Below are 27,031 nucleotides of genomic sequence, written 5' to 3' on the forward strand. Positions count from 1 at the left end.
AGGGAGACGAATAGTGACAAAGAAAGCCTCGGAAGCAGAGAGGAGCATACGAGAAGAAAAACCAGACTTGAAAAAGAAGAAAGGCAGATAAAGGGAGAAGGGATGATGAAAGAGAAATTTCAAAATTTAAAACTGAAGTCTTCCCACATACGAGCTGCCACTGTTCATAGAACAGTAAAAATAGAGCAGAGCCATCCAGGATTTGAAAATGGCTCGGCTTGCTATTGATTTTGATTTATTATGATATATAGATTTGATTTATCATGATATATAGATTGAGAACTGTAGGGAGACAAGGTTGGTTCACTACAAGCAAGAATGGTCACGTCTAGTGAGGGAGGGGGACAATCTTTGCTTTTAAACTACTTGGGTTATGAAGTAGCTGCGAAGATTTCATGTGACAAATGATCACAAGAGGATGATGCAATTTGTTGTACTGAATATGGCAATGCACCGATATTATTTTAATAGTAGAATTGGGAAATGAAAATGTTATTATGTGCTAAATTAACGTCAACATTGATATGCTGTTAGTCAGGCCAAACTTAGTTTTCAATCCACTATTATCCAGCCTGGATCATAATTTTTTTTTTAAAGTAAAGGCCAAATGATATTAATGATAATATAATAAGGTTCAAAATACAATATCAAAGGAAGGATAAAATCAAGAGTTTGGAAACAGAGTTGAAGAAAGCCGAATTTGCTGAGCTAATAACAACATATTTGAGCTTGAGCCTTTCTTTTTTCCCTTTCTGAATGATGATCGTCCAGCTTTCCTTTGAAAATTGGTGAGAACGAGAGGGCTTCTTTCAAAGGTTATCACAAGAAGATTTTCAAGTTGTCTTGCAATTGTTGATTACTACCTTCAGTTCTTAATATAAAACTTTGTTTGACTTTTATTTTAGTCTTAAATATAAAACTCCAATCCACTTTGTCTCTCATATTTATACATTTTTTTCCAAAATAGCTCTTCTAACAATAATAGTTCTAGTCAATATACTTTATTAGTAAGAATATTTTAAGACAACACCTATTTAAGATAAATAACTAACTCAACTTACTTTCTTAATCTCCTCAAATTAGTTAACTGGTTCTTATAATTAGTATCGGAGGTAGTACTTTTTAAGGGTCCCATTAAATCCCGCTCAGTGCTGTAATTTCTCGAACCAGGTCACGTTCAACATGTCGATTCCATCTCCTCTCAATATTCTCCACGACCTTTGAATACAAAATAAAAAAAATGACCGAGCATATAAAAGAAAGGATTTAGAAAGCATTAAAACTTATAGACCTCCATGAAATGCGTAAAAAATAAACAAAGCATATAAACATCAGTAAATGATTTTAGAATAGAGCTAGCAGGAAAAGATAATTAAATGGTGTTGACATCGAAAACACCAAACTGATTAAATTGGAGTTACGCAGAATGGGCACCTCTAAAATCACCAGATCAAATCGCAATGAGAAGCATAAGAAAATACATCTTGAATGGTGGCAACCAAACAAGAAGCAGCAAATTAGGGACTAGAAAGTCTTTTCTTGGTAATAAGAGAGGGCTAAAGCCCCAAAAATAAAAGGCTAGCCAATTTGGAGATTAGATCCAAGATATTTGGGGATTAAGAAAAGTCAAGCTGCAAGAATTGGTTCGAGTTTTGATCTGCAACAAGTCAACAAGGTTGTTGCAATCAGATTCGAAAATAACCTTTTTGAAACCAAAGTTCCAAGCCCAAGTTAGCCCTTTCAAGATGGCTATTTCCTCTGCCTCAAAGGCATTACAGAGACCAATGATATACGAAAAACCAATTATCCATCCACCCATGCAAAGTTCACTTCATTACTCCGTACATATGATCTCCATGTGTGTCTAATAACCAACGCTGGATTCGATGGTTTAGATAATGTCAATTGAAAACAGAATTATTCCTCCATATCCATAAATGCCAGACCGATACCCGCAAAATAAGATCCCATGCACCAGCAAAAATAGATCCTAAATCTCTAGACCAGTTTAAAGCAAACCAGTCACGAAGAGAGGTAGAGAAGAGAGAGAAAGAGTTAGAAATAAGGAAGGAAAAGCTTGGCAAACTCATCGTATAAAAAAGCTTGGCAAACTCATCGCATAAGACTTCACTAATTTGGTACAGAGTTTCAAATTTGCTCGTAGAGAGAGTTCAAAACAGAGAGGGTTTCAAAATCAACACCAAAAGCCTTTTTGGCGATTAAAAGGCAATGCCTTCAATTTCCTTCAATTTTTGCAATGAAACGGGGAGAATTGAAAATCACAGGAAAAGGAGAGATAACTGAATGATTCAAAGTCGAAGGTTACCAGATCTCTCTACCATCGCCAAACCTTGCTCTCGTTCGAACATCTATACTCCCTTAGCGATCTCGAGCCTCCTTTGTTGACCCCAAGTCCTTCGCGATCTCTACCCTCTCCTTCGATGATCTCTGCTTTCTCCTCCGTCGATTTCCTGAACTCTGAACTCGCCCGTCTTCTTCACGGATATCCCTCGACCCTCCCTCTGCTCGCAAGCCCGCGTCTGGCCATACCTGCGGTTGTTCTTTTTTGGTCCCCCAAAAAAAAAAAGAGAAAACGAGAGTTGTCTGATTCCAAATCAGTTAGCCCAAAAAAGAACAACTCTTCTTTTTTTTTTTTTGCCACCTAATCATGCCCCATGACACCATTAGTGCACATCAGCACCATTAATAAACAAAAAGACTAACGGTTTAACAGTTCTAAATTTGAGTTGCCAATTCCTTAAAAAACAAACTTCAGGGATCTTGACGAAAATTGACCAAAACTATGGAGACTGGAAATTGGGTTTGCCCTTTAATTAATTTATACTTTAATATTGATGAAGACCATTAACAATTATGTTTTCCTCCTTCGTTGAATTATCAAAATAATTAAAGAAAAAAGTAAACTATTATACTTGCAACATTTATTTTCAAATCCCTGTTTGAATATTTGCTAAACTCGTTTGGAAATGTCTTTAAGTAAGACAAGACCATAATAGTAGTAGCTGTAGAATTATGAATGTTTGCTTGAATAAATTATAAGAGGCAAATAATTATTTTAGTCTGTGACCCTCACTTACAAAGAAAATTAGGGAAAATTTCAGTGAAGGACCGCAGAAGGCAATTTATATCAGTCAAGGACCAAAACTTTCTGAAATTTCACTGCAAGACCAAGGGACCAAATTAAAATTAAAATTTAGAGTGAGATTACAATAATACCCCACCCTTTTTATTTTATTAAAAAATAAATATTTACCGGAGTTACTATTCCGGCCACCGGAGCTCAAGTGGCCGCTGTCGAGGTCCGACCACCGTTGGCCGGAATAGTAACTCCAGCCGGAGTTTTTTTTTATTTAAAACAAAGTGTCCAAAGGAGGGTTTGAACCCATGATCCCTTGGCACACTAAAAAACTTGTAACCACCAAGCCAAGTAACCCATTAAATTATAAGATGCAAATAAAACTATATATAACAAAACAAACGCAACTATCCAAATATAAATGAACAAGTGAAATTAGAGGATTTACAAGTGGAATTCAGAAATTTGCAACAAAAATTAGGCAATTTACAAATAACATAATAGAAGCCATAACCCCAAATGCAAGTATTTAAGTGCAAATGAGCAAGTGCAATTTGAAGATTTACAATAAAATTTTATGGATTTACAACCCAAATTTGGTAAATACAAGAAAATTCATAACCCAAAATGTAAGTGTTTGAGTATAAGTGAACAAGTGAAATTAGACGATTTACAAGTGGAATTCAGCAATTTACAATAAAAATTAGGCAATTTACAAATAACATAATAGAAGTCATAACCCTAAATGCAAGTGTTTAAGTGCAAATGAGCAAGTTGAATTTGAAGATTTACAACAAAAGTTTATGGATTTACAACCCAAATTTGGCAAACACAAGAGAATTCACAACCCAAAATGTAAGTGTTTGAGTGTAAGTGAACAGGTGAAATTAGACGATTTACAAGTGGAATTCAGTAATTTACAACAAAAATTAGGTAATTTACAAATAACATAATAGAAGTCATAACCCCAAATGCAAGTGTTTAAGTGCAAATGAGCAAGTGAAATTGTCGAATTTCACTTGCAAATCTATAAAATTTTGTTGTAAATTTTCAAATTTCATTTACTCATTTACACTTAAACACTTGTATTTGGGATTGTGAGTTCCATTATGTTATTTGTAAATTTCCTAATTTTTGTTGTAAATTGTTGAATTCCACTTGTAAATCTTCTAATTTCACTTGTTCACTTACACTCAAACACTTACATTTTGGGTTATGAATTCTCTTGTGTTTGCCAAATTTGGGTTGTAAATCCATAAACTTTTGTTATAAATCTTCAAATTTCACTTGCTCATTTGCACTAAAACACTTGTATTTGGAATTATGACTTCTATTATGTTATTTGTAAATTGCCTAATTTTTGTTGCAAATTGCTGAATTCCACTTGTAAATCGTCTAATTTTACTTGTTCACTTATACTCAAACATTTACATTTTGGGTTGTGAATTCTCTTGTGTTTACCAAATTTGGGTTGTAAATCTATAAAATTTTGTTGTAAATCTTCAAATTTTACTTACTCATTTGCACTTAAATACTTGCATTTTGGGTTATGACTTCTATTATGTTATTTGTAAATTGCCTAATTTTTGTTGCAAATTGCTAAATTCCACTTGTAAATCGTCTAATTTCACTTGTTCACTTATATTTGGACAGTTGCGTTTGTTTTGTTATATATAGTTTTATTTGCATCTAATGATTGAATGGGTTGCTTGGCTTGGTGCTTACAAGTTTTTTTGGTGTGCCAAGGGGTCATGGGTTCAAATCCTCCCATGGCCACTTTGTTTTAAACAAAAAAAAAAAAACTCTGGCCACCGGAAGTCCGGCCGAAGCTACTGTTCCGGCCACCGGTGACCGGACCCCCGACGGCGGCCACCTGAGCGCCAGTGGCCAGACCTCCGATCTCCGGTAGCCGGAACAGTAACTTCAGTAAATATTTATTTTTTAATAAAATAAAAAGGGAAGGGTATTATTGTAATCTCACTCTAAATTTTAATTTCAATTTGGTCCCTTGGTCTTGCAGTGAAATTTTAGAAAGTTTTAGTCCTTGACTATTATAAATTGCCTTCTGTAGTCCTTCACTGAAATTTTCCCAAGAAATTATGACCCCATCCATCACATTATTCATAATGCAGATCCCAAAACTTAAAATATAAATTACTGGAACAAGTCTAAATAAATTACGCATCATCCATTTCCTTTGGTACACACTCCCTCCTGTTCTTTATATATTTGGGACTTCAAGAAGAAATTGAAAGTCCTATACACACACACATCCTTCATCCTTGTTCTTACAAGAAAAAGAACACACGAATTGATATTTTTTTCAGTAACCAGGCCCCAGAAATTTTGTTGAACAGTGAGTTATTAATATTTATTCAAATGGCCACAAATCTAAAAATCTTAGTTCTAATTGTAAATAACTGAGAATAACTTGAGACCTAAATAAGTACTTATTTACAACTTACATTCTTGTATTTGTGACTCATTTTTTTAGCAAAAGTTTTCGAGGTATAAAAAGCTGATGTTTGGGTACATTAGTTTCCTTTCTTCAATACTACCTCCGGTCTTAATTATAAGAGTTAGTTGACTAATTTGATGAGATTAAGAAAGTAAGTTGAATTAGTTATTTGTCCTAAATAGGTGTTGTTTTTCTTAAAATATCTTTGATAATCAAGTGTATTAACTAGAACGATAATTATTAGAAGGATTATCTTGGAAAAAATTGAGTAAATATGAGAGATAAAGTGGATTGGGGTCTTATATTTAAGACTAAAATAAAAGTCAAACAGGATTTTATATTAAGGACCGGATGTAATATATATATATATATATATATATTTTTAAGAATATAGATCCCTGTTATGAATGGGCCAAGTGAACAACTGGATTTGGGTTTGGATAATAGCAGTGGGCCGCAAATGACCAATGAAGATGGTGAAAGGCTTCGTAGAGGCACCAGGATCCGTAAAGCCACATGGAAGGTGAGAGAGAATGGGGCATAAATAGGAGTAGATGGGCAGAAATCGGGCAAGACGGATTTTATGAGAATTCTCCCTCTGTCCTTTCTGTTACTTTTCTCTGTCATATTCTCTTTTCTGTTATTCTGGATTTCCGTATTGTTTCTTTCCTTGCATGCTTACGGTTATCTGTTAGCTTTTTTTTTCTGTTATACCGGCTGCCATTGCGTGACGCCGAAAACTCTGTATTGCACTCACATCACCTTATGAATAATACAGAGTAGCATATTTCAGCATCTTTCTTTGGTTGCATTTATCGTATTTGTTGCATTCCTATCAATCCCCTGCTGTGAGTTTAGTGAGGTGTGTGTGCGATGGTTAAGTGGAGTTAGCGTACATCTATCTTCTTTTTTCCCCCTTGATATGGGGCACTTGAGCACTGCACGCAAACCTTACTTCAGGACATCCAAATCCTAATACGAATTTAAACATTAACAACGTTGTGATGTTCATCTCATGTTTAGTAATTTCATGCCCATTTTCACTGACAAGCCTTTAATGTTGACAAAACCCATTAACAATGATGTTTTTAATTTTTCTTTGATTTTTCAAAATGTAAAAAAAGAAAAGAAAAGAGATCTATTATCTGTTATAATTATTACATTCTTTTATAGATCACGTAGATTAAATACATATAAAGTTGGTGGGCACTTAAAAGTTTTTTGCTTTTTGTATAAATTTGCTCCAGAAGTTTAAAATTAGATCACAGCAATTTTGTTCCTCTACCATTAAAAATGTTAACGACCAATATTATTATTTTAATTGTTGATGTTAGTTTTTATTTAATATTGATGAGGACCATTAATTAATTTATACTTTAATATTGATGAAGACCATCAACAATGATCCTTTCCTCCTCCTTTGAGTTTTCAAACCAATTAGGAAAAAAGTAAATTATAATACTTGTGACATTTGTTTTCAAAATCGTATTTGAATTTTTGCTGAACATGCTTGCAAGAGTCTTTAAGTATGACCAAGACCATAATAGTATCAGTAGTAGTTGTAGAATTTTGAATTTTGAATTTTTACTTGAATTGTAAGAGGCAAGTAACTTCATGCAATAAATTATTGGCCACTAAATAAATTACTAACTCATCTATCACGTTATATTGATAATTCAAATTCCAGAACTTGAAATATTAATTATTAAAAATTACTGGAAGAAGCCTAAATAAATTACAAGCCATCCATTTCTTTCTTGTACATACTTTATCCTATCTTTTATATACGGGTTTAAAATGCAAATTTGCTACGGAAGTTTTCATTCAGAAGCTGGGCGTCCGAAAGTTTTATTTGGAGCAAATTTGTCCAAAAAATTTAAAATTATAGCAATATTGCCTCTTGCTGTTAAAAATGTTAACGATCAACATTACTATTTTAACTGTCAATGCTTCTTTTTTTTTAATAATAGAGGACAATATTACGATGATTTAAAACTTTTAGGGCAAATTTATTCCCAAAACTTTTTTTGAATACCCAAAGCTCTTAAGTGAAAACTTTCAGGACAAATTTGTGCATCTCTAAAAGAAATTGATGCTCCTATTCTTTATACATAACATAATATTTTTGAATCATAACTATTTCTATAGAGTGCTCTCCATTTAACAGTAATATTAAGAAAACCAATTAAATAATTATACATTAAAATTTGAAAAATGACACAAATCCATGGACGTATTGAAATATTTTTTATAATAAAAAAGTTATCACCTTTTGAGCAAACTAAAACTCTGATAAATAATACTACTTTCAATCTTTAATATAAGACTTAATTGACTAATTTGAAAAAATTAAGCTAAATAAATTACTTTAGTTATACCAAATATTACATTATCTCTCTAAAATACTTATGTATATAATTAGAATATATATCAATTTATAAGTTAGGCAAATTAGTTTGGAAAAAATTAATATAGTAAATACTTTAAAGTAATTTATTAATCTACTCAAATTAATCAATCAAATCTTATATTAAGGACTCAAGGTAGTATCTAAAAGTCATTTCTAAGACTTATGATATGAATAATTTAAATATGATGATGAGGATGATGATAAAGGCACTATCACTTAATAACCAGAGTGATTAACAATAAAGAGCGCATAGCAATACTTGCAGAGCCATGGTAGTCAAGCTCTTGTCATTTCGATATTCCTCTCTCTACATATATATATATATATATATATATGAATATGAAGACTTATGGTTGCATTCATTTTGTGATCATTTGTGTAAGCCAATGAATTGAAGATGGGTATTATGGGAATGGTATTTTTATTAAGCTTTGCTATAACTTGCTTCCACAATAATGCCGCCACAACGATGATAGAAGAGGAGAAACAAGCTCTGCTGCAGACCAAATGGTGGAATTTTAGCAATAGCGCCCACAACTTCTTAGAGCCTTGTCACTGGGAAGTGATATATTACAATGATTTTGGAAGCAATGATGAGATGAATCAACCAAGGATCACTCCAAAGCACCCTTGGCTAGAAGATCTCAACCTCATTGCATTTCTCAACCTACAATATTTAATATTTAATAGCATTTAATAAGTGCTATTCCAACTCAGATAGAAACTCTTTGTAGTCTCATATATCTTGACTTGTCTAATAACAATCTTACTGGTGAATTATGTACCTTCCACTTCCACTCTTATCAGCTTGCAAATTCGCTCAATTTAGAATTATTGTATTTACCTCTACACAATACAATACCTACATTGACATGTACCATTCCAATATTGATAGGAACTCTTCAAAATCTGACCCGGCTTTATTTATCTCAAAACAATCTTACGGGTAAGTTACCTAACATTTACTCTTACCAAACTCACCCGACTCATGTATTGGTATAAGTTGCCATTTATACTCTTAATGGTACTAATCTTAATTTGAAATATTTGAAACTCAAGGGAAGGGGTTTGACAAGTAAGGTGCCATTCTAGGTTCCCCCAGTGACTTTTTATGTGTTGATCAATTGGACGAAGAGTATTGTGTTTGTGAACTCCGGTTATCTGATTTTTTAAAATATTAATGATCTATCACTTTCCTTTTTAGAACTTCAAAAAAAAAAAAATTCGAGGAGGCAAGGAAATGAAAGAGGCTGAAAACCAAGCTAATTTGGTAGCTAGGTTATTGGGTTTTGGATGTCCCAAATGCCTACTTTTCAGTACTTATTTGCAAGGATCATCACGTTTAACGTAATTCTTACCACTGTAATGATATTATGTATAACTGTAGTTTCAACGATTTAAATTTAAAATTTTTAACCAATGATTTTTAACTAAGTAAAACATTATTTTTAAAAAAAATGTGATGATTATGTAAAACTCTACTTTTTTTAATATTGTCATTTTGTTTTCTTGCCAAAAAAATTAATGCCCTTAAAATAAAAAAAATATAAAAATACAACCATAAAATAATTTAAAAAATCAACAACTCATTTTTGTCAAATTCTCATTTGCTGGTAAGGTTCTGCAGTCATGGAATTTATATGGAACAACGCACCTCAACCGGGTATCCTTCCTCTTTTGGAAATATAACTATGGGATTTCAGCAATGGATCAGAAACCACATGTCCACATCATATGGGTTGGAAAAATCTCTTTCGACACCTCAAACCTACATTTGCACCATGGCATGATTTTCAAGTTCTTCCTTAAAAGTTTATTTCCTATAATGTATTTTCCAAGGTTCTAGGCAATAGTTTATGTTCCATTTGTTTTGGTACTTTGTAAGATACAAGGGAAATCTGACTATTTTAGTCAAATAAAAATAATCTATGGGAAAATTAGGGGGAAGGATCTGGAAAAATAGTATTTATTAAAAAGGATAATAAAAATAATAATTATTTAGAATGACCAAATATTAAGATATCAATTTAAAAATACTAAATTAACCCTATCAAAACCTCTTAAATAAATCCTACCTTAATAATTTTAAAAATAAAACGAAAACAAGAGCTAAAAGCAACACCATCCATCATTTCCATTTCCAAGGGCTCGTACATCATTTGTTAATTCAACTTCTTTCCCACCCATATTGAAATTTAGTTGATTATATTGCAATTTCTATTTACAATATTTTTTTTTACTTACACACAAGTGTTTTCTAAATTCTAAAAAAGGTTTGATTGCTAATTTCACATGAAATATATATATATAGATTATTTGGATTTTTTAATTTTATTAAGATTATATGTATTTTTTATTTTTAAAACTTACATAAATTTCTTGCAAAATCATATAACTTATTTTTTATCTATGTTGTGTTGATTCTGAAAATAAAATTCTAATTTTTTTCATAATAGAATAATGTTTGTATTTTTTTTTTACAATAAAGATTTGCGTAAGTTGTAAAATTTGAGAGAAATTTTATTTAATCTAGTGAAGCTTAGAAAGTCGCATTAGAATTACTAACAGAATATGGAAGAAAACATAGGAAATATAATTAAGGGCAACTTAGTATTTTTTAAGTTCATACGTTAATATTTGATCTTTTTATATAATAAATATTTCTCCTCCAATCTTTAACTAATTTGATTTTATTATTAAAGTTATGTAAATTAGTTAATTATAAGAAATACGACATATTTTTTCTAAAACACTATAATCATCTTTCTTAATATTTTTCCTCACTCTCCTACTTAATTATAGTTGAGAAAGTGTCAATGAGAGTAATTCAGAAAAGGCTAATAAATATAACAAATAAATCTTGCATTTAGAATAAAAATCAACTCGATAATTAAATTTTACATTAAAAACCAATAAGTATTTACTCTAGATCCTTCTCTGTGATTTTCCCACAATTTACCCTTAAAAATATATCTTATATAAGACTGGAGGGAACTTAAAAGGAAAGGGAGGTGGGATTGCATGGTAGCAGGCCAGAGGGAATTCAAAAAGAAGGGAATAAAAGATTACAAGGGAATAGCGTAGTAGGGAAGACTAAGGAGACAATTTAAACAAAACTAAACCAACATTTGAAATGATTAGATTGATTTTGACCTATGGGAAAACCATTGATATAATATTGATTGGTTTTGGTTGCTCGGTTGGTTTGACTCTATTTTAAATTATTCTTGACGCTCTGAAGAAGAGTCGAGAGGAAAGTAGATGCAATAATAGAAGAGAAAACTAGGAAACAAAAATATTATCATTCTTTTTATTTGGATGAAAGAAAACAAATAGGGATAAAAGAAAATAAGAAACCATTTAATAACTAATATCCTTATTCTAAGTGAAAAATTGTAATCAAATTAAATAATATTAACATTAACATCATTAAATAATTTAAAATCAAATCATTTGGGAAAATATATTGTCTTGTGATTATTATTATTATAAAAACTAAATGATTTAGTAAAAATATTATTTTTCAAGCTAAAAATAAAACGTGAATAAGTTTTTTAAATTTAACATAATAACATATCCAAATAAGTACTATATTATTTAAAATTATTCATGAATAATAAAAATTTAACACAAGTTTCCAGAGATGGAGAAACATATATTGATTTATGCGAATTTCACTTTTTTCATACCTTGGCCATAGTCCAGTGAGATAATCTTATTGAATTATAAAGTAATTAATACATATAATTTAAAAAGAAAACATTCATCAAATCATTGGAACATATTTGAGAAGGGTATATAAGTGATATGAAAAGAAAAATTGAAAAGAAAATGAAGTGTGAAAATAAAATGAGCCCCACACCCATTTTCTTCCCCACTTTTCTGTTCTTCCACTTTTTCTCCCTCATCCAAATAAAGAAAAACTCATTTCTTTTCTCATTTTACTCCTTAGTTTTCTTTCCTCCCTCATTTAATTCATCCGAACAAGGGGTGAATCCAATAACCTGTCCATACGGATTCTAGTTCTCCTCCACTATCCATCTCATTCTAATGTGGACTATCAACTCATCATCAACATAGAATATCTAATTTGCTGCCAATTGCAGCGTCCATAGCCAGAGACAGCACAACTCTATTGCTTATACTCCGTACTGGATATCTCCAGGAAGAAGATCTAATGTATAATGCCCGAGACGCCCAGTACGGAAAAGATCAAGCAGCTTCTTCCCCACCTTGACATTAGCCTCTTCTGGACATTCAGCAGAAACCTGAAATGCTTTCTGCAATGCTCCAAACTGTAGAGAAATAAGGGCTTCCATTTCCTCTTCATCATTTGTATTCCCTTCATATGCTGAAATTGTTTCGAAGAGAGTTCGCCGAACACCGCGAACTACATGATCCTACAAAATGCCATGAGTTTTATACAGTGAAAAGCTAAAGACTGCTTCGAATAATGACTTTATCCATCAACATTAAGAATTATGACTTATTATTGATGAAGATAATGAAAGGCAATCTGTTATTGATTAGCTCTGCATAGAGGTATTCACACGCATAGTACATCAACTTTTATTGCACTGGCTGGCTAACATGATATTATAAATTTATCCAACTTCCTTGACAATTATAAAATGATAAGGATTAAGGAGATCTCTAACGACTCAAATAATTATGTAAATGGTCATTTAGTAAGGTTCCCCAAGAAAAAGGTGTGTATATTATAACAATATCCGTCTGACTCAAATTTTCACTATCTGATGGTAAATCCCACGGCAGCCTTTTCAGAGGCAACCCAATGACACAAGCTCATCATCACCTTTGCTTCCGCCACCATTGTAACAATTATTCTTGTTTTCTCCTGGAGTGGCTTTCTTTGGATCCATATTTAACTCTGCATTTGCCGCATTAAACAATTTTCAGGCATCCTCCATACCATCGTAATTACTTATCTAAATTGAAAGGCATGAATTTCATTGGTTGTTTGTCCTCTTTTTCTATTGGTGGTCTAGTGTTTTAACAGAATTTGTCAAAGTTGCCTTTATTTTAGAATAGTTTTTTTTTTTTTAATCAATCTTTCGGTTGATTCGTAATTTTTTACAAAGAGCTATCGATGAGAAGGGGGGAAAAAACAGCGTAATAATGAGGAAAAATAGAAATTTACTTCAAATAGCTTATACCTGTGTGTGATCTGTAGGGCTTTTCCTCCTCTGCTTCATACACATTTCAGAGCTATTCAAAAACTCCATTGTACAGTCAAGAGACAGCTTATCGTTATCCTTGATTGATAAGTTTGCCCAATTCTTGTATTGCTCACTCCTGTTGAGTATAGCTAAAAAGCATTGAGCAACTTCTTTTGTCGCTATTAAACTATCCATGATTGCTCCTGCTTAAGGATTAAAAAGGAAGAAGTTTAAGCACATGAAATAGGCAGATTCTTAAAATGCTGAGCTATGAAATAATCAGGCCAAAACCTTGAGTAATGTGTTTGCAGTATGTTAGTGCATTGCCTTTAGTAACAGTCATTTCTGTCATGTACCACTGCATTTAATTTGGGAAAGGCGGATTCCTTTGACTTCTCAATTTTGTTTAGTTCATGACATACTTAAATGGTCCTTCCGCTAAATACAAATTAAGTGACATGGTCAAAGGGAATAAGTGATGTGACCTGCGTTTTAATATTACAGAGGAGAGTTTCAAAGGGAGCTTACATGTTTGACATCACAACGTCAGAACTCAGGAAAATCAGAGACACAGACTTGCCCATATAAGAGGCCACTAAGAAAAAGCAGTGGTACTCATTGAAGCCAATTTAGCTGTCCTACTCTTGCGCGACAAGAAAGGCATTGAAAATCTCTCGGTCATATGGGTTGCGATGGAAAGAATAATTTTACAGAGGCACATGATAGGTTGACATGGCCTGTGGCTGGGTATGGCACCACAAACACACGGCATGCCACGAATCATCTGTGCTAAAGCCAATGTGCTACCTTTGGCTCCTAGAGTCTTCATAAAGCTAGTACTTAATAACTCGAGGAAACTGAAACATACACCAAATTTGAATAGTAAAGCGGTGGTCCTACGCACAGTTAGCAGCCACATAATCCATTTTTTCAGGCCACATTAACTGTCCCATTACTGTCTGTCAATGAGTTCAAAGCAAGAACTGCCAGAGAACAAAAACAATCTTTGGAGAAGTTAAATACAACATCTATGTTTAGGGGACCATATAGACGATATGTATATTTGGAGGACCAAAAAGTCACTTCTGTAAGAAAATCACAGTGACAGCCATTAAACCAAACTAAACCCGGGATAGAAGGAAACTTAGTGAAATATACCTGTTAAAATTAATTTAGAGCAAGCATCAACATCAGGAATTTCAGGGGGTACAACACCTGGAGTGTCCAGTACATAAATATTGGGATGGCTAGCAATCTGAATGGAAAAATTTTAGTGAGTGGAAATGAAATCACAGAAGAGATAGTATGCTGGACATATGATAATTGATAAATGTTAGAAATAGTGTAAAATATGTAATTCTATAGAGGGTTTTTTTCTCCTTCGTTGTATTTTTACTTCCTGAAATAGCCCACCTATATCCTTATTTGTAATTTTAATTCCTAAAATAGCCTCCCTTTTATATACCCTACAATACGCCTCATTTCAATTCCATGTCAAATGACACATTTTACTAATCCAAATATTAGAAAATGACCAAATAAAAAGATATGAACAAGAAAATTCAAACTTAAATTCAATGATACAACAGCTTAAGTGGGATCATCAGGCATCTATAAGAAAGGCAGTCAGAGACACATGATTTTCATTGAACTTTCACGGTAGTGATGAACAATTCAGATTCTCTTAACAACACAACAGTAAGAACTTGAAACTTGATTTATCCATGAGACGTGTTGTTCATAATTTTCCTAAAACTTCAAGAAAGCATAAGTCAGTGAAAATAAAGGGCCCACCTTAAAACTTCGTATATCTCTGGTCTCCCCTGGTTCTGGACTCACAATTGCGTGTTTCAATTTTCCCTTCTCTGAAAAACAATAGACACAGAATACAAAGAAAACCAATCAGATAAATTACAAATTTCTGAAATACATGCATCCACCAGGTTACACAAAAGTTTAGCATATCATATGCTGCTTGTAAGCATTGTAAGGAAATTTTAGCTACCTGCAGCACTAATTCTGCCAATTTGATGCAATGAGTTAACAAGTGCTGACTTGCCAACATTCGGAATACCAACAAGCATTACCGTTGCAGTATGATCAGTCTTCAATTCTCTTACTTGGTTTTGAAGTAGGCTTAAAAACTGTCTGAAACCAAGAGTCCTTAAAATACTTCATGTTCACGATCAACACGCATCAATTACGAGAATTATAGTTGTCCAGATATAAGAAATAGGAAAAAGCTCAGATTTGCTTCATGATTTTCATTGTCATTGTTCCCTTTGTAGCCATTTCCATTAGCATATTTCGAAAATGTCTAAGCACCCAAGATACTCATTATGCCAGATTAACCTGTCCATTCACCACCTGAAACCTTATTTGTAAACCCTAATTACTACATCATTTCTGAGACAATAAAATAGAGACTTGAAAATTAATTTCAGTTAATCAAGTTCTCCTTTTTTGCCTTTCCCAAACTTGTCCCCATTTTATGATTAGTCAATCAATCATCTTGTTAATTCTATACTTTAGAATGACAGATTTAAATTATTTTCACCTTGTCTTTATTTTAGGACACATACGTCCAAGGGGGGAAAAAAACAACTAGTGCCAACAAAAACAATTTTGCAAAAGCAAAGTAGTTATTTTAATTAACCCAACCCTTCCTTTAAACAAAACTATTATATTACTGCATATATTTAATTGAAATAAATAGTTTAAAAACTAATGATTCAGGTCAACAAGCCTGTCCCTGCCACTATATAGCAACAAGGAATGTTGGGAAAACATGCCTCCTAAAGTGAAACAGAGCAGAGGAAAACTCCAAAAGAATTAATGAAGGTGTAAGAGGGGAAAAAGAAAAGAAAATAATAGCAACAGCATTACAGCAGAAAATTAAATCTTGAAATTTGTAGCTGATTATTATTTAGATTGTACGTTGAAGTTTCATCAGATTAACAACTTTCAGTCTGTCACCATGAATGTTCTTCGCATTACAGTCCCTAGATACATGCAATGAGATAATTCTTGAACGTTAACTGATGGATTCACAGAAAAGGATCTAACTGTTTACCTTCTTGATGTTCTCCTTGTTATGAGAATTGACTCCACAAGAGATGAAGTTTCTTTCCCTAAAATATTTCACCCATTCCTACTCACAAAATGAATCACGAAATTATTTTAAACGGGAACAAAAGGAGGAAGAAAGAAGCCAAAATGAATACATATTCGCTAGAAGATATTTCAAGTATGAGAAAAAACTCCCACTCTTTTAGTTCTATAACGATAAAAGATCAGCACTGAATAAACAAACATGGAGGAGTAATTTGACAAGAATTTTAAGACCAAAGATAACGGAAGAAGTGATACAGGGGTCAATAAGAATAAGCTAGCAATCTACAGACAAAGTAAAATAAAAAAATCATAATCATAACAAACTGAAAAGAAAAGAAAAGAAAGACATAAATATCCCTCTGCATGTCCACCAAGGACACTACCAACGCCATAGCATATACTAAACATAAAAATAGGCCAGAACAACCATCTTGCCTAATGTCAAAGACTAGGAAGAGAACTTTCCCTTAAATTTTCAAGCATTACAATCCAACGTAGGCAGCAAGGAATAACATGCAAGGTATGCGTACCTCATCCCACTCACATGGTGAAATGGTGGGAGGATAACAAAAGAAAACTTGAAAGCCATTTCAGTTATCTACCAAATGCAAAAGCGATACCGTCAAAAATAATGGTAAGTTAACAAAGGTGTCAAATGAAATTTTTGAAACATTACCTGGATTTAAGCCCTAGGCTGCTGATTGACAACAGGAACACAACCCAAAATGAATAAAATATACAGAATGAAAAACGATTACCCATTACTGTTCACGGAAGGTGTTGATGATGTACATAGTTATGATTATTGTAATATATATTAGCATATCTCATGATAGATTGTAAACGCACATTGATCTTTACCCCCGATGTGCTTGTCATTGTGGTTTTACAAATGTGCTAAGATATTGAGAGGGAAGCCATCCTAACCACAACCTACCTTATGAATTGAATTCCCTCAAGAACTCTTAAAGATTGGATTCTCCATGCCTTTTCTATACTGCTTAAAACTCATATTTAGGGAGAGAATCCAACCATTAAAGAGGAAAGATGAAAGTTTTGGGTACATAATCACCAACACCTAAGCCTATGTGAATCCCAACCTATGACCAAACTAGAGGTAACCTGAGACATTAACCAGAGAGATTGACAAGCAGCTTAAGATCTATCCAAGGCATAGTTACCAAGTTAATAGGCAGTGCACAAAGTAACTAGGGGAGCACTGACAACCAAACCTGAGTCCAGCTCCAATGTAAAAGCACACAGTTGTCATGGTGACACAATTTTCAGGTACACAGGGCATTAACTGAAGAGATTGACGAGCAGCTTAAGATGTACTCACAGCATAATAAACAAGCTAACTGGGTGTGGACAACATAACCAGTAGAGCATTGCCAACCAAACCTGAGTCCAACTCCAATAGAAGGCACAAATAGTAGTCACGGTGATGCAATTTAGGAATATTGTGATGAATTAAGTTTATCTATCAACATCATTTTTAATTATTTTCCTTCATAGATTGCATTTTTTTTCATTCAAAAGTATTGTAGAAATACTTTTCCTACTCAAATACAACTGAATGCATCCAACAGAAGAATAAATTGCCGTATAGCCCATGAAAATCCAAATGCCAAAGTCAATGAAGCAAGAGGCTTCGGTCACCTGTAATTTTGATTGATCAGCAAGATCCATTTTGTTCAGCACTATTATGTGTCTTGAGGAAGTTGGGTAGCTTCTCAATATCTCGCATTCTGAAGATGATGGAATCTAAAATAAGAGATACAAATAACAATAAGGTTAAAAAGTGAAAACAATAATTTAAAAAATATTGCCAATTTTATGCCTCTCTTACAGTAATCTAAGAAACCAGGGAAAAGGAATTTGGAGAGAGAGAAAAAATCCTTAAAAGAAATTGCCATCAAAGCAGGAATTTTGTCCTCATTTAGCATACAATTAAAAGAAGCAAGAAAATATTTTTTCAATTTCCATTTCTATTAAAGTTATATACCACTCATTAAAAAAACTATTAAAAAGAAAACCCAAAAAAAAGCACATTTCTCGTTACTCCAGTAAAGCATTATTGTAATCAAGTCTGCCAAATTCTAAAATTAAAAAAAAAATTAACAACAATTTTGAAAAAGTATAAACTATAGACTTTTTTTTTTTGGGGGGGGGTGACTGAAAATAAAAACGGACAAAAACTCAAGTAAATGAGGTTAGATCAAGCACTTGAAATAATATAATTTTCGGTAGGCAGAGAGCATAACAACAGTAGACTACCCTTGCATCTCTCAGTTCCACGATAAGATCAACCAATGGAATCCTCTCTAAGATGGCACGAGAAGCAGCAGCCATGTGGGGACTATACCATATTCCTTGTGTTCTTTTGTTCCATTTTAGATACTTCATTGCTGTGCCCATGACTGCAAGGTTTGGATTTCCGTTTGCGGTGCAACGGCAAGGTTCGGATTTCCGTCTGCAGAGACAGAGAGCAACCAGGTAGCAACCTTAGGGTGAAGTCTGAGCCGCCGTCGACAACTTGTGGGGGAGAGGACGGATCTGGGAGGCTTTGTTTCTTCTAGATCATCGTCTTCATCATCCACATCGAAGAGCCAGAGGAGGCGACCATGGAGAAGGGAAGAGAAAGAGCGAAGAGAGAGGTAAGGTTTTGTCGGGGGAGAAAATTAAAAATAATTTAAAAAGGAGAAATGAAAAAAAATATTTTTTTTATCTTTTTTAAATGATTTGACCCCTTGCCGGTAGCGGTGGAAACAAACTAGGTAAGGCTTTTCCCTTAAACTTTTCTCTTAACAGATAAGGCTTGTCTTGTAATAAATTAGCTTGAATCTAGCCTGTTAAAGGTTTTCTTTTCAGCCTACACCTAGCCTATATAAAAAAAGTGTTAAAAGGCCTATATTTTTTTTAAAAACTATAAATAAGCTAACAGGTCTAGACTAAAAATAGGCGCACTCTAAAAATAGACCTAAGCCTTTAAACAAACCAAAAAAAGGCTATATATGTGTAAATAAATTCAAAATTATAATAATCCATTCCAAAATTATCTAAAATGCAACAGACAGTCTAATATAATCTAATTAATCAACAAGATAATACCGAATGCAACAATGGAACAAGTTCCATTACAATTACAATAATTTTGACCAAACAAAAGTATAGCCGTCCGTCACAGATCAAATTTTCGACATAGTTTCTTCTTGTTTGAACACCTTAAAAAGAAGAAATGAAGTGTATAATATATTGGCAATGAATCATAAACTAGAAATGAATCATAAAGCTCATATTCGCAATTTAGCATGCATCAGTTGAATGACTAAAAGCATCCTTCCACTCTCTAGGAAAATGAGTAAGAAACCTGAAGTTAACAAAAAAATCCACAACACTAAAATTCCTAGGTTGCTGTAGAAAAATGCTGATAAAATCTTGATCCATTGGCACAATACAGGCTATTGTAGAATCTATAAACAATGCAAGGCATGCCTAAAAGAATAAGAAGAGCAATGAAAAATTATAAAACATAAGCACAGCACTGGATGATTAAAATTGTGATAAAATATGTTACTCTCCATATATATTATACATATATTCAAGGCGGTGACTTCAGATTTCTGCCATGAATATATATATATATATATATATGAATATATACATGGGACCTCGTGTGTGTATATTCATGGCGGTGACTTCCGATTTCAGCGATTTCTTCCATGAACATATATATAATCATATTCAGACTTCAGATTTCCGCCATGAATAATGAAATCATATCAACAGTCGACCGCTTTTGTTATTTGAATACGATACGAGAGAAAGCAGTGTTCTAGTTATCAAAGTTTAGTTTGTAACAAAAAGCTTACCCATTTTGTGGTCAAAAAAAAAAAAAAAAAAGCTTCCCCATTGACGATGCACGAGCAAAATAAGGACTGAATAGGAGGAGAGATTACATCTGGAGATTGGGATAGTGTGTGAACGGCCGAACATGGGAGCTCGGAGTTGGAGAGTGAACGACGGCAATGCTATGGCTTGTGAGGTCGGAACTGGAGATCGTGAACGACACTAGTAAGACTTGGAGAATGGAGAACAAGTCGAGACTGGAGAGGGAGAGCTCGAGCGGCGGCTAGATTGAACTAAGGAGTGAAAAGACAAAAAGGAATTTTTTTTTTGTTGCAAACTTTGGGTTTAAAATTTTAAATTGTGCATAACGAGTAACCGAAAAACGCAATGGTGTAGTGGTGAGATCACTGCCTTCTTAGCTATTGGGCTCACGACATGGTTTTGATCTAATTGAACACAAATAAAAAATGCATAACAGGTCCAAGCCTATCCTGACAGGCTTTATAGGTTTTTAATAAAACCTGAACCTGGCCTATTAAGCAAAATAGGTCCTCAAAAAGACCCAAGCCAAGTTAGAGGCCCCAATGATCAGGCTAAAAATAGAGCAGGTTAGAAGCTCTTGACAAGCTGTCTGGCCTGTTTCTACCCCTACTTGCCAGCGACAGCTATTGATGGTGGCTACAAACTCCTCCTTGATCATTTGGGCAAGGAAAAAAAAAGTCATCATTGGGTCACAATGAATTATTAACTTTATAATACAAAATATATGTGTGTGTGTAAGTTTAGTTTTCTTTCTGTGGCTCTGATCTATAATAACAATCTATCCGAGAATGAGATATTTTGGAAAATAACAAATATAAACTTGAGATTAATAATGTGTTTTTTTCCTGATATATAACACAAAATAACATGTGTATTAATTAAAAATGATAACAATTTATCCAAAAAGTAACAAGTTTTGATTATGAAATGACAAGTATGTACTTAGCATTGACAATACAATTTTTTTCTTGGGTGAATTAACAATACAAATTTTAATTGAATCAAAAGTTTAGACTTGTCAAGTCTACGCTTATGATATTGTTAATCTCAAATCTAAATTTATCATTTTACAATCAAGACTTATCATTCCCAGATAAATTATTGTTATTTTTAATTAATTCAGATGTTATTTCAGGTTATGTATATATCAAGCAAAAACACCTTGTTCATTCCAAGTCTAGATGTGTCATTTAACAATTAAGACTTGTCGTTCCCAAATAAATTGTTTTCATTTTTAATTGATGCACATGTTATCTCCTGTTATGTATCAAGAAAAAATACATTGTTAATCTCAAGTTTAAACTTGTCATTTCCTAATCAAGACATATTATTCTTAGATAAATTGTTGTCATTTTTAATTAATGCGTATGTTATTTTATGTTATGTATCAAGAAAAAATACATTGTTAATCTCAAGTTTAGATTTATCATTTTCAGATAAATTATTGTCATTTTTAATTAATGCATATGTTATTTTCTGTTATATATAAAAAAAACGATTCGTTAATATTAAATTTAAATTTGTCATTTCCCAATCAAAACTTGTCATTCTCAGATAAATTGTCATCATAGGCTGGAGTCAAAGTAAAAGAGTCAATTTTTTTCCCCCCTACATTATGAGGTTAACAAATTATTGGTGGCTCAATAGTCACCTTTTTTTTTTGTTGGCCAAAATGATTAAGGGTAGTGGGATCAAATCCTATCCCTACCACTTTCCTTTAAATAATTTCTCACATGGCAAAATAGAAATTTGTCACAGAAAAAAATCAATCGGCAACCAACACACTGGTGGCCATAGCCAGCGACTGGCAGCAAGGGGTTGAACTTTTTTATAAAAAAAAAAATAAAGGGGCATTTTTTTTTAATTTTTTCTGAATTTCAAATTTTTAATTTGGGAATAACTTCCATCTCTGTCATTTTCAATCCTTAGCTTCCTAAATTGGAATATCCTAATTTCAGCCTTCTTTATTTGTCATTTTCCTATCTACCTATTCATGATAAGGAAGGCGTCCCCGTAGAGCTATATAGAAGTTTGTCAAATGATATAGTGAGGAAGGAGACAAATAAACTAATTTTTTAATCATTTGTTGATAATATTATCTCTAATTCTTAATATAAAAATTAATTGACTAATTTGAGTAAATCAAAAAAGTTTGTCAAGTTAGTTATTTATAATAATTAGGTGTTGCCTTTCTTATAATCCTCTTGCTACTTGTATGTATTAACTAGAACTATATACCACTTGATGGAATTTTTAACTCATGTAAGTACTACAAGGACTATTTTAAAAAAATAGATACATACGAGAGACAAAGTAGATTAGAGCCTTGTATTTAAGACTAAATTAAAAGTCAAATTAACTCTTATATTAAAAATAGGAGGAAGTATATCCTCTCTTTTCCAATTTAGTAAATTATAGTAGTATTATATTTATTTTTAACTACCCATTACAGTCTTCCCATTTTTTTCATAAATATTTGGATTTGCCTAATTTTTAATCATTTTTTAAATAATTTGTACTGTCTTTTGCAATTAAATAAATGAAATAGTACTTGTTTGTTAACTATAAGGTCAGTTTCTCCATGTATTTTGCTCGAATTTAATAACTGTATAGTGTGTTTTCCATTTTTTACCGGATAATGTAATACTATTATTATTCTTTCATCTTATTTTGTTGTTATTGTTAGCTCATATATATCATTTTTCCCCAATTAAATAAATATTAAAATATAGGTTTAGTATTTGTTTAAAAAAAAAAAGAGGCAATATGATTATAAATGTTTTTGAACGTTATCATAAGGTCAGTGTTGTGCAGATGAGCAGGGTTGTGATTACGCCTGCAAAAATTTCGGTTCGGCATTTGGGGAGCCAATGATAGGCAAACACATGCGGTGATCATAAGGGAGTTCTCTCTTGAGATTGTGACGGTTTCAAATGAAGGGGAATCGTTGTGCATTAATGAATAGTTTGAAATCCCTGCTATTAATTTCTTTAGCACGATTACCCGATGAAGTTTTCCAACCTTCAGCAAGTGTAATTTTTGTGGTAAAAAGGCATTTCTCTAACCCTACACCTCTCATCTCCATTTTCTCTCTGCTTCTCCCTAAAGCCTCCAAAAAAGCTTGCATGCCAGTTGGGCTACTATGACTTTTGCATTCTTTGTTACTAGGCGTTAGGGTTGAGTAAGACAGTATGTTCATGATTGGGACTCTTAATAGTTTCGCCACAATGTGAATGCTAGCAATGGCACCCAACAATGTGAATTCTCCACGGTAATTCTAGCAAATTTTAGCTATATATTCAATGTTAGTTTTAGCTTCCAATCACTGAATCCGTCAAGAGTTCAGAGACATTGGGGGCAATGGCGATTTGTGGCACTGGACCTCAACAACTTCATGCCTCTCGCGCCTTCTCTAGCTCCCTCAATCTTGCTCATGGCTCTGGCTACTTCTCCCTCCCTCTTGGTCATGCTTATTACAAAGCTTGAAGATCATAGTCAACTTCCATGGCATCTGTGGTGGCCATGGCTGACCTGAAATTTTCGAGCTTCGTTAACAAACACCTCTTATTTGTAGAGTAATTATCTTTTCCAATTTATAATGATCTTTTTCTATCTGTTGTCTATTTTAAATTTCATCTCATTTTTTCCTCATTCATCTATTTTAAATGTTTTAATTTTTTTAAGGCTTTATATTCTTAGTAAATTTTGCTGCTTTTAAATTTTTACAAGCTTGATTAATTTGAATTGGTTTGTTCGTGAATGCTTGATTAAATGGGCTTTGATGTGTGGCTTTGGATTTTTAGAATGCTTAAATGTGAATGAGATACTGATATTTGTTTATTTCCCCCTAATTTTTATCTTTACAATCCCTGTTTCTCATCATTTCTTTTTGCTTCCACCTGTAGAGACCCAATGTCACATTCCACATTTTAAGCTACTAAAAAAAATAATTTAAAATTGACTAAGCATCAGATAAGATAACGGAAGTATTGATGAGACAACTTTTGAGATAAAATTCTAAGAAATATATTGTTATAAATTGATGAACTTTTCCTGGATCTTGCTACTCTTTCTTTATCTTTGTAAACTTTAACAAGCTTGACTGATATTAAAAAGGTCCCATATGATTTCAAATGCTGATTCAATTTTGCCGAACTCACACGTTATGTTTGTGTTCATTGCATTTGTTTTTGGACAACTTTAACGCCTTGATAATGGAACTTTTTGAATTCTTTCTTATTTTTTAGAACAGTTAAAAAGTTACTACATTTTATGAAAGGAAAACTCTTTATCAAATATTAAAAAGAAGTTGCAAAGTTATGCCTTTTGCTATCAAATTAAAAGAACCAACGTGTAAACGCACCACATATCGTTTAGCCACACAATAATGATAACTTAATGACTCTCTACCCCTGCACTCATTTGATTATCACAGTTGCATTAAGTAAATTTGTGTAGTTAATAGGATCATTTGAAAAAATAATCACAAATTTGTGAGACAAAATAAATTATGATCTTATATTTAGAATTAAAACAAATGTTTTAACTAACTCTTATATTTAGCATCGAATGTACTCCCTCCGGTCTATAATATAAGATATTTCTAACTAATTCACATGTACCAATAAAAATGGCTTAAAGCATTAAATTTGTCATGAAATTTAGTTGATTTCGGATTTTACTCTTATTAATCACTCTAAATTTTAATATTATATTAATTTTTACTCTCTTTCATTACTCTTTTTAAATATCGGCATATATAAAAAAATATTTAATATTCACTGAAACTATCAAAACGTCTCTAAATGTAAGGTATATTGGTCTCAAATGATGATCATTTCCATAATTGTTAAATGCAACAGAGTGATTAATAGAACTTTGATATGTTCTTCCTCATTAATGACCAAGAGCTTGCCTTCATTATCATATATGTACATATATAAAACTTAATATCTACACTTGCATAACATCCTTGAAATTTAGCAGAAACACTTGCAGAACTTGCGCTATTCCTCAATCGCATCTAGAAATTATTTAATTCTAAATAACAAGTAATTTTTCATTCTAAACATTCTTTTAATAAGATTTTTAATCTCAATCCCAATTCTTAGCTCTCACGTTTAATGTTTCATGCCAAACGGGACCTAATTCCCTCCTCCTCTCTACCCTTACATGTTGCTTGCCCCCGACTAGCATGCTCAAAGCCTTAATAACTACTCCCTCCGTTCCTTATTATAAGAGACATTTGATGTTTATAGCATGTTCCTAAATATAAGAGACACTTAAAAGTTGTCTCTACTTTTTTGTGTTGATTTCCTATTTTACTCATATTTATTGTCTCCAACTCACACTCTCTCTCCTTCCCACTTCTCTTTCTTTTAAGAATTTACTATTGTTCTCTCTTATACTCTCTCTCCTTATTAATGCGGGTATTTTTGGGAAAAAAATATACTTTTTACACATTCATTGTTCTTAACTAATTTTAACTGTTTTTTTGATCAACGTAATTCGGTTATTCGTCTCTTATAATAAGGAACGGAGGGAGTACTATTTTACAGTGCGGCTGCCAAATAGATCAGATAACCAAGATGACATCGGAATATATTTTAATAAAAAAACTACAGCTTCAAAATGGAGTTTTTGAAGCTTGCTCAATGTTTCTCACAAAATGGTAAGGTTGCACTTATTATCATTAATGACAGCACAGTCAAAGCTAAAATCTTCTACTTTTACTATGAAATCTTGTAATACCCGATGATGTCAAAACGGGTTGGGTTAAGCAATTAAATGGCTATTCAATTGATACTTAATAATACGAAACTGATAGTAGAGGGTCACTATAAATGCTATTAGGAAAAAATGCAAAGGGAGTTTCACAAACAAATTATTCATGAAATTTCTTAACGTCTGCTTTATGTAATATACGTTATCTTGAAACTAACACTTAACCTCTTTGTTTGTATCTTTGTGAATTTAATTATTTTAATGACACAATAATTGTGGCTACACCTTTCACATTTCTTTGGAACTAAACATTGATGTTTCATTAGGGAGAATAATATTATAGGTAGTTTTACTAAAAAAATTTTATGTGAAATCAGTATTTAGTAAAATCGTCAACACTTTAGATGATTAAATCTTATACTTTATTGTCCAAATCACATACAAGAAAATCATATTTTCAAAAACTAATAACAAAAGATGAATTTTCTTTGCAATAGAAGAGGAAGAATATAATAAAATATTTTTCAGTAGTATTAACCATTTTAATATGTGTCATCCTTTGCATCGCACAGGGAAGAAGCTTCTAGTTTTATTATGATGGCTTGTAATAAGAACCGGTTCTTGATCCTCATCATTGGTGTAAGATTTGCACTGTACAAATATCATTTCTGCAGTTGAGATTTAAAATTTTTAGCTGATGGTTTTTTAAGTGAAAAAAAAAATATTTCTTGAAAAACTAACATTTAAAAAATTGTTTTTATTTTAGGTTTTACATTCAGTATTAACATTCTTAATTTACTCAAATTAGTTTATTATGTCTTACATTAAGTACTAGAGAAGTATAAAAAGCTGGTAATTAAGTTTTTTCACAAAGTAAGAAATGTTAGTAAGTCAATAAATTTGTTTCAAATTGATATAAGTTACCTATTTTACCCTTATTAAAGAATGTGATTGGAAAATTCTCCTACATATTTCTTACATTTAAAATTATCTCGCCTCTTTGTAACAATGCTTAAAAGTGAAAAACTATTATTAATTATCTTATCAAACTCTTATATTTTGGACCAAAATTTTCTTCTAACCAAGTTTTTATATTATGGGCAAGAGTGAATATATATTGAAATGCAGTGTCAAGGAGGCACCGCACCAAACTGGCT

At 32.4% G+C, this 27,031-nt stretch overlaps 1 protein-coding gene and 1 long non-coding RNA gene across 3 annotated transcripts; both read right to left on the reverse strand.

Moving 5' to 3' along the window:
* Positions 1-583: 583 nt before the first annotated feature.
* Positions 584-2,389, reverse strand: LOC114756083 (uncharacterized). 2 transcript variants are annotated; one of them, XR_003741402.1, is made up of 3 exons: positions 2,327-2,389; positions 1,120-1,218; positions 584-859 (listed from the first exon to the last, which is right to left on the reverse strand). It is a non-coding gene; the product is annotated as an uncharacterized LOC114756083 (long non-coding RNA). The 2 variants fall into 2 exon arrangements; XR_003741401.1 differs by lacking the exon at positions 2,327-2,389 and having other exon boundaries at positions 1,120-1,225.
* A 9,273-nt stretch (positions 2,390-11,662) lies between these two features.
* LOC114756084 (DAR GTPase 2, mitochondrial) lies at positions 11,663-18,923 on the reverse strand. The gene is made up of 8 exons (XM_028945005.1): positions 18,537-18,923; positions 17,919-18,023; positions 16,219-16,296; positions 15,151-15,289; positions 14,940-15,010; positions 14,304-14,400; positions 13,143-13,348; positions 11,663-12,365 (listed from the first exon to the last, which is right to left on the reverse strand). Exons 1-8 carry the CDS (start codon positions 18,675-18,677, stop codon positions 12,105-12,107), a joined length of 1,098 nt encoding a protein of 365 aa, XP_028800838.1. The 5' UTR covers positions 18,678-18,923; the 3' UTR covers positions 11,663-12,104.
* Between the last annotated feature and the right edge of the window lie 8,108 nt (positions 18,924-27,031).

Source organism: Neltuma alba, unplaced genomic scaffold (genome assembly GCF_004799145.2).
Source record: "Neltuma alba isolate B1F8T4 unplaced genomic scaffold, ASM479914v2 tig00010370_pilon, whole genome shotgun sequence".
Lineage (NCBI taxonomy): Eukaryota > Viridiplantae > Streptophyta > Magnoliopsida > Fabales > Fabaceae > Neltuma > Neltuma alba.

Bases quoted from the DNA above. Each gene is read 5' to 3' on its own strand.
- LOC114756084 (XM_028945005.1), bottom strand. From the start codon at position 18,677: ATGGGCACAGCAATGAAGTATCTAAAATGGAACAAAAGAACACAAGGA. The intron at 15,290-16,218 runs GTAAACAGTTAG...GGTTTCAGACAG, and splicing joins ACAAGGAGAACATCAAGAAG to TTTTTAAGCCTACTTCAAAA. The intron at 14,401-14,939 runs GTGGGCCCTTTA...TTTTCCATTCAG, and splicing joins GAGATATACGAAGTTTTAAG to ATTGCTAGCCATCCCAATAT.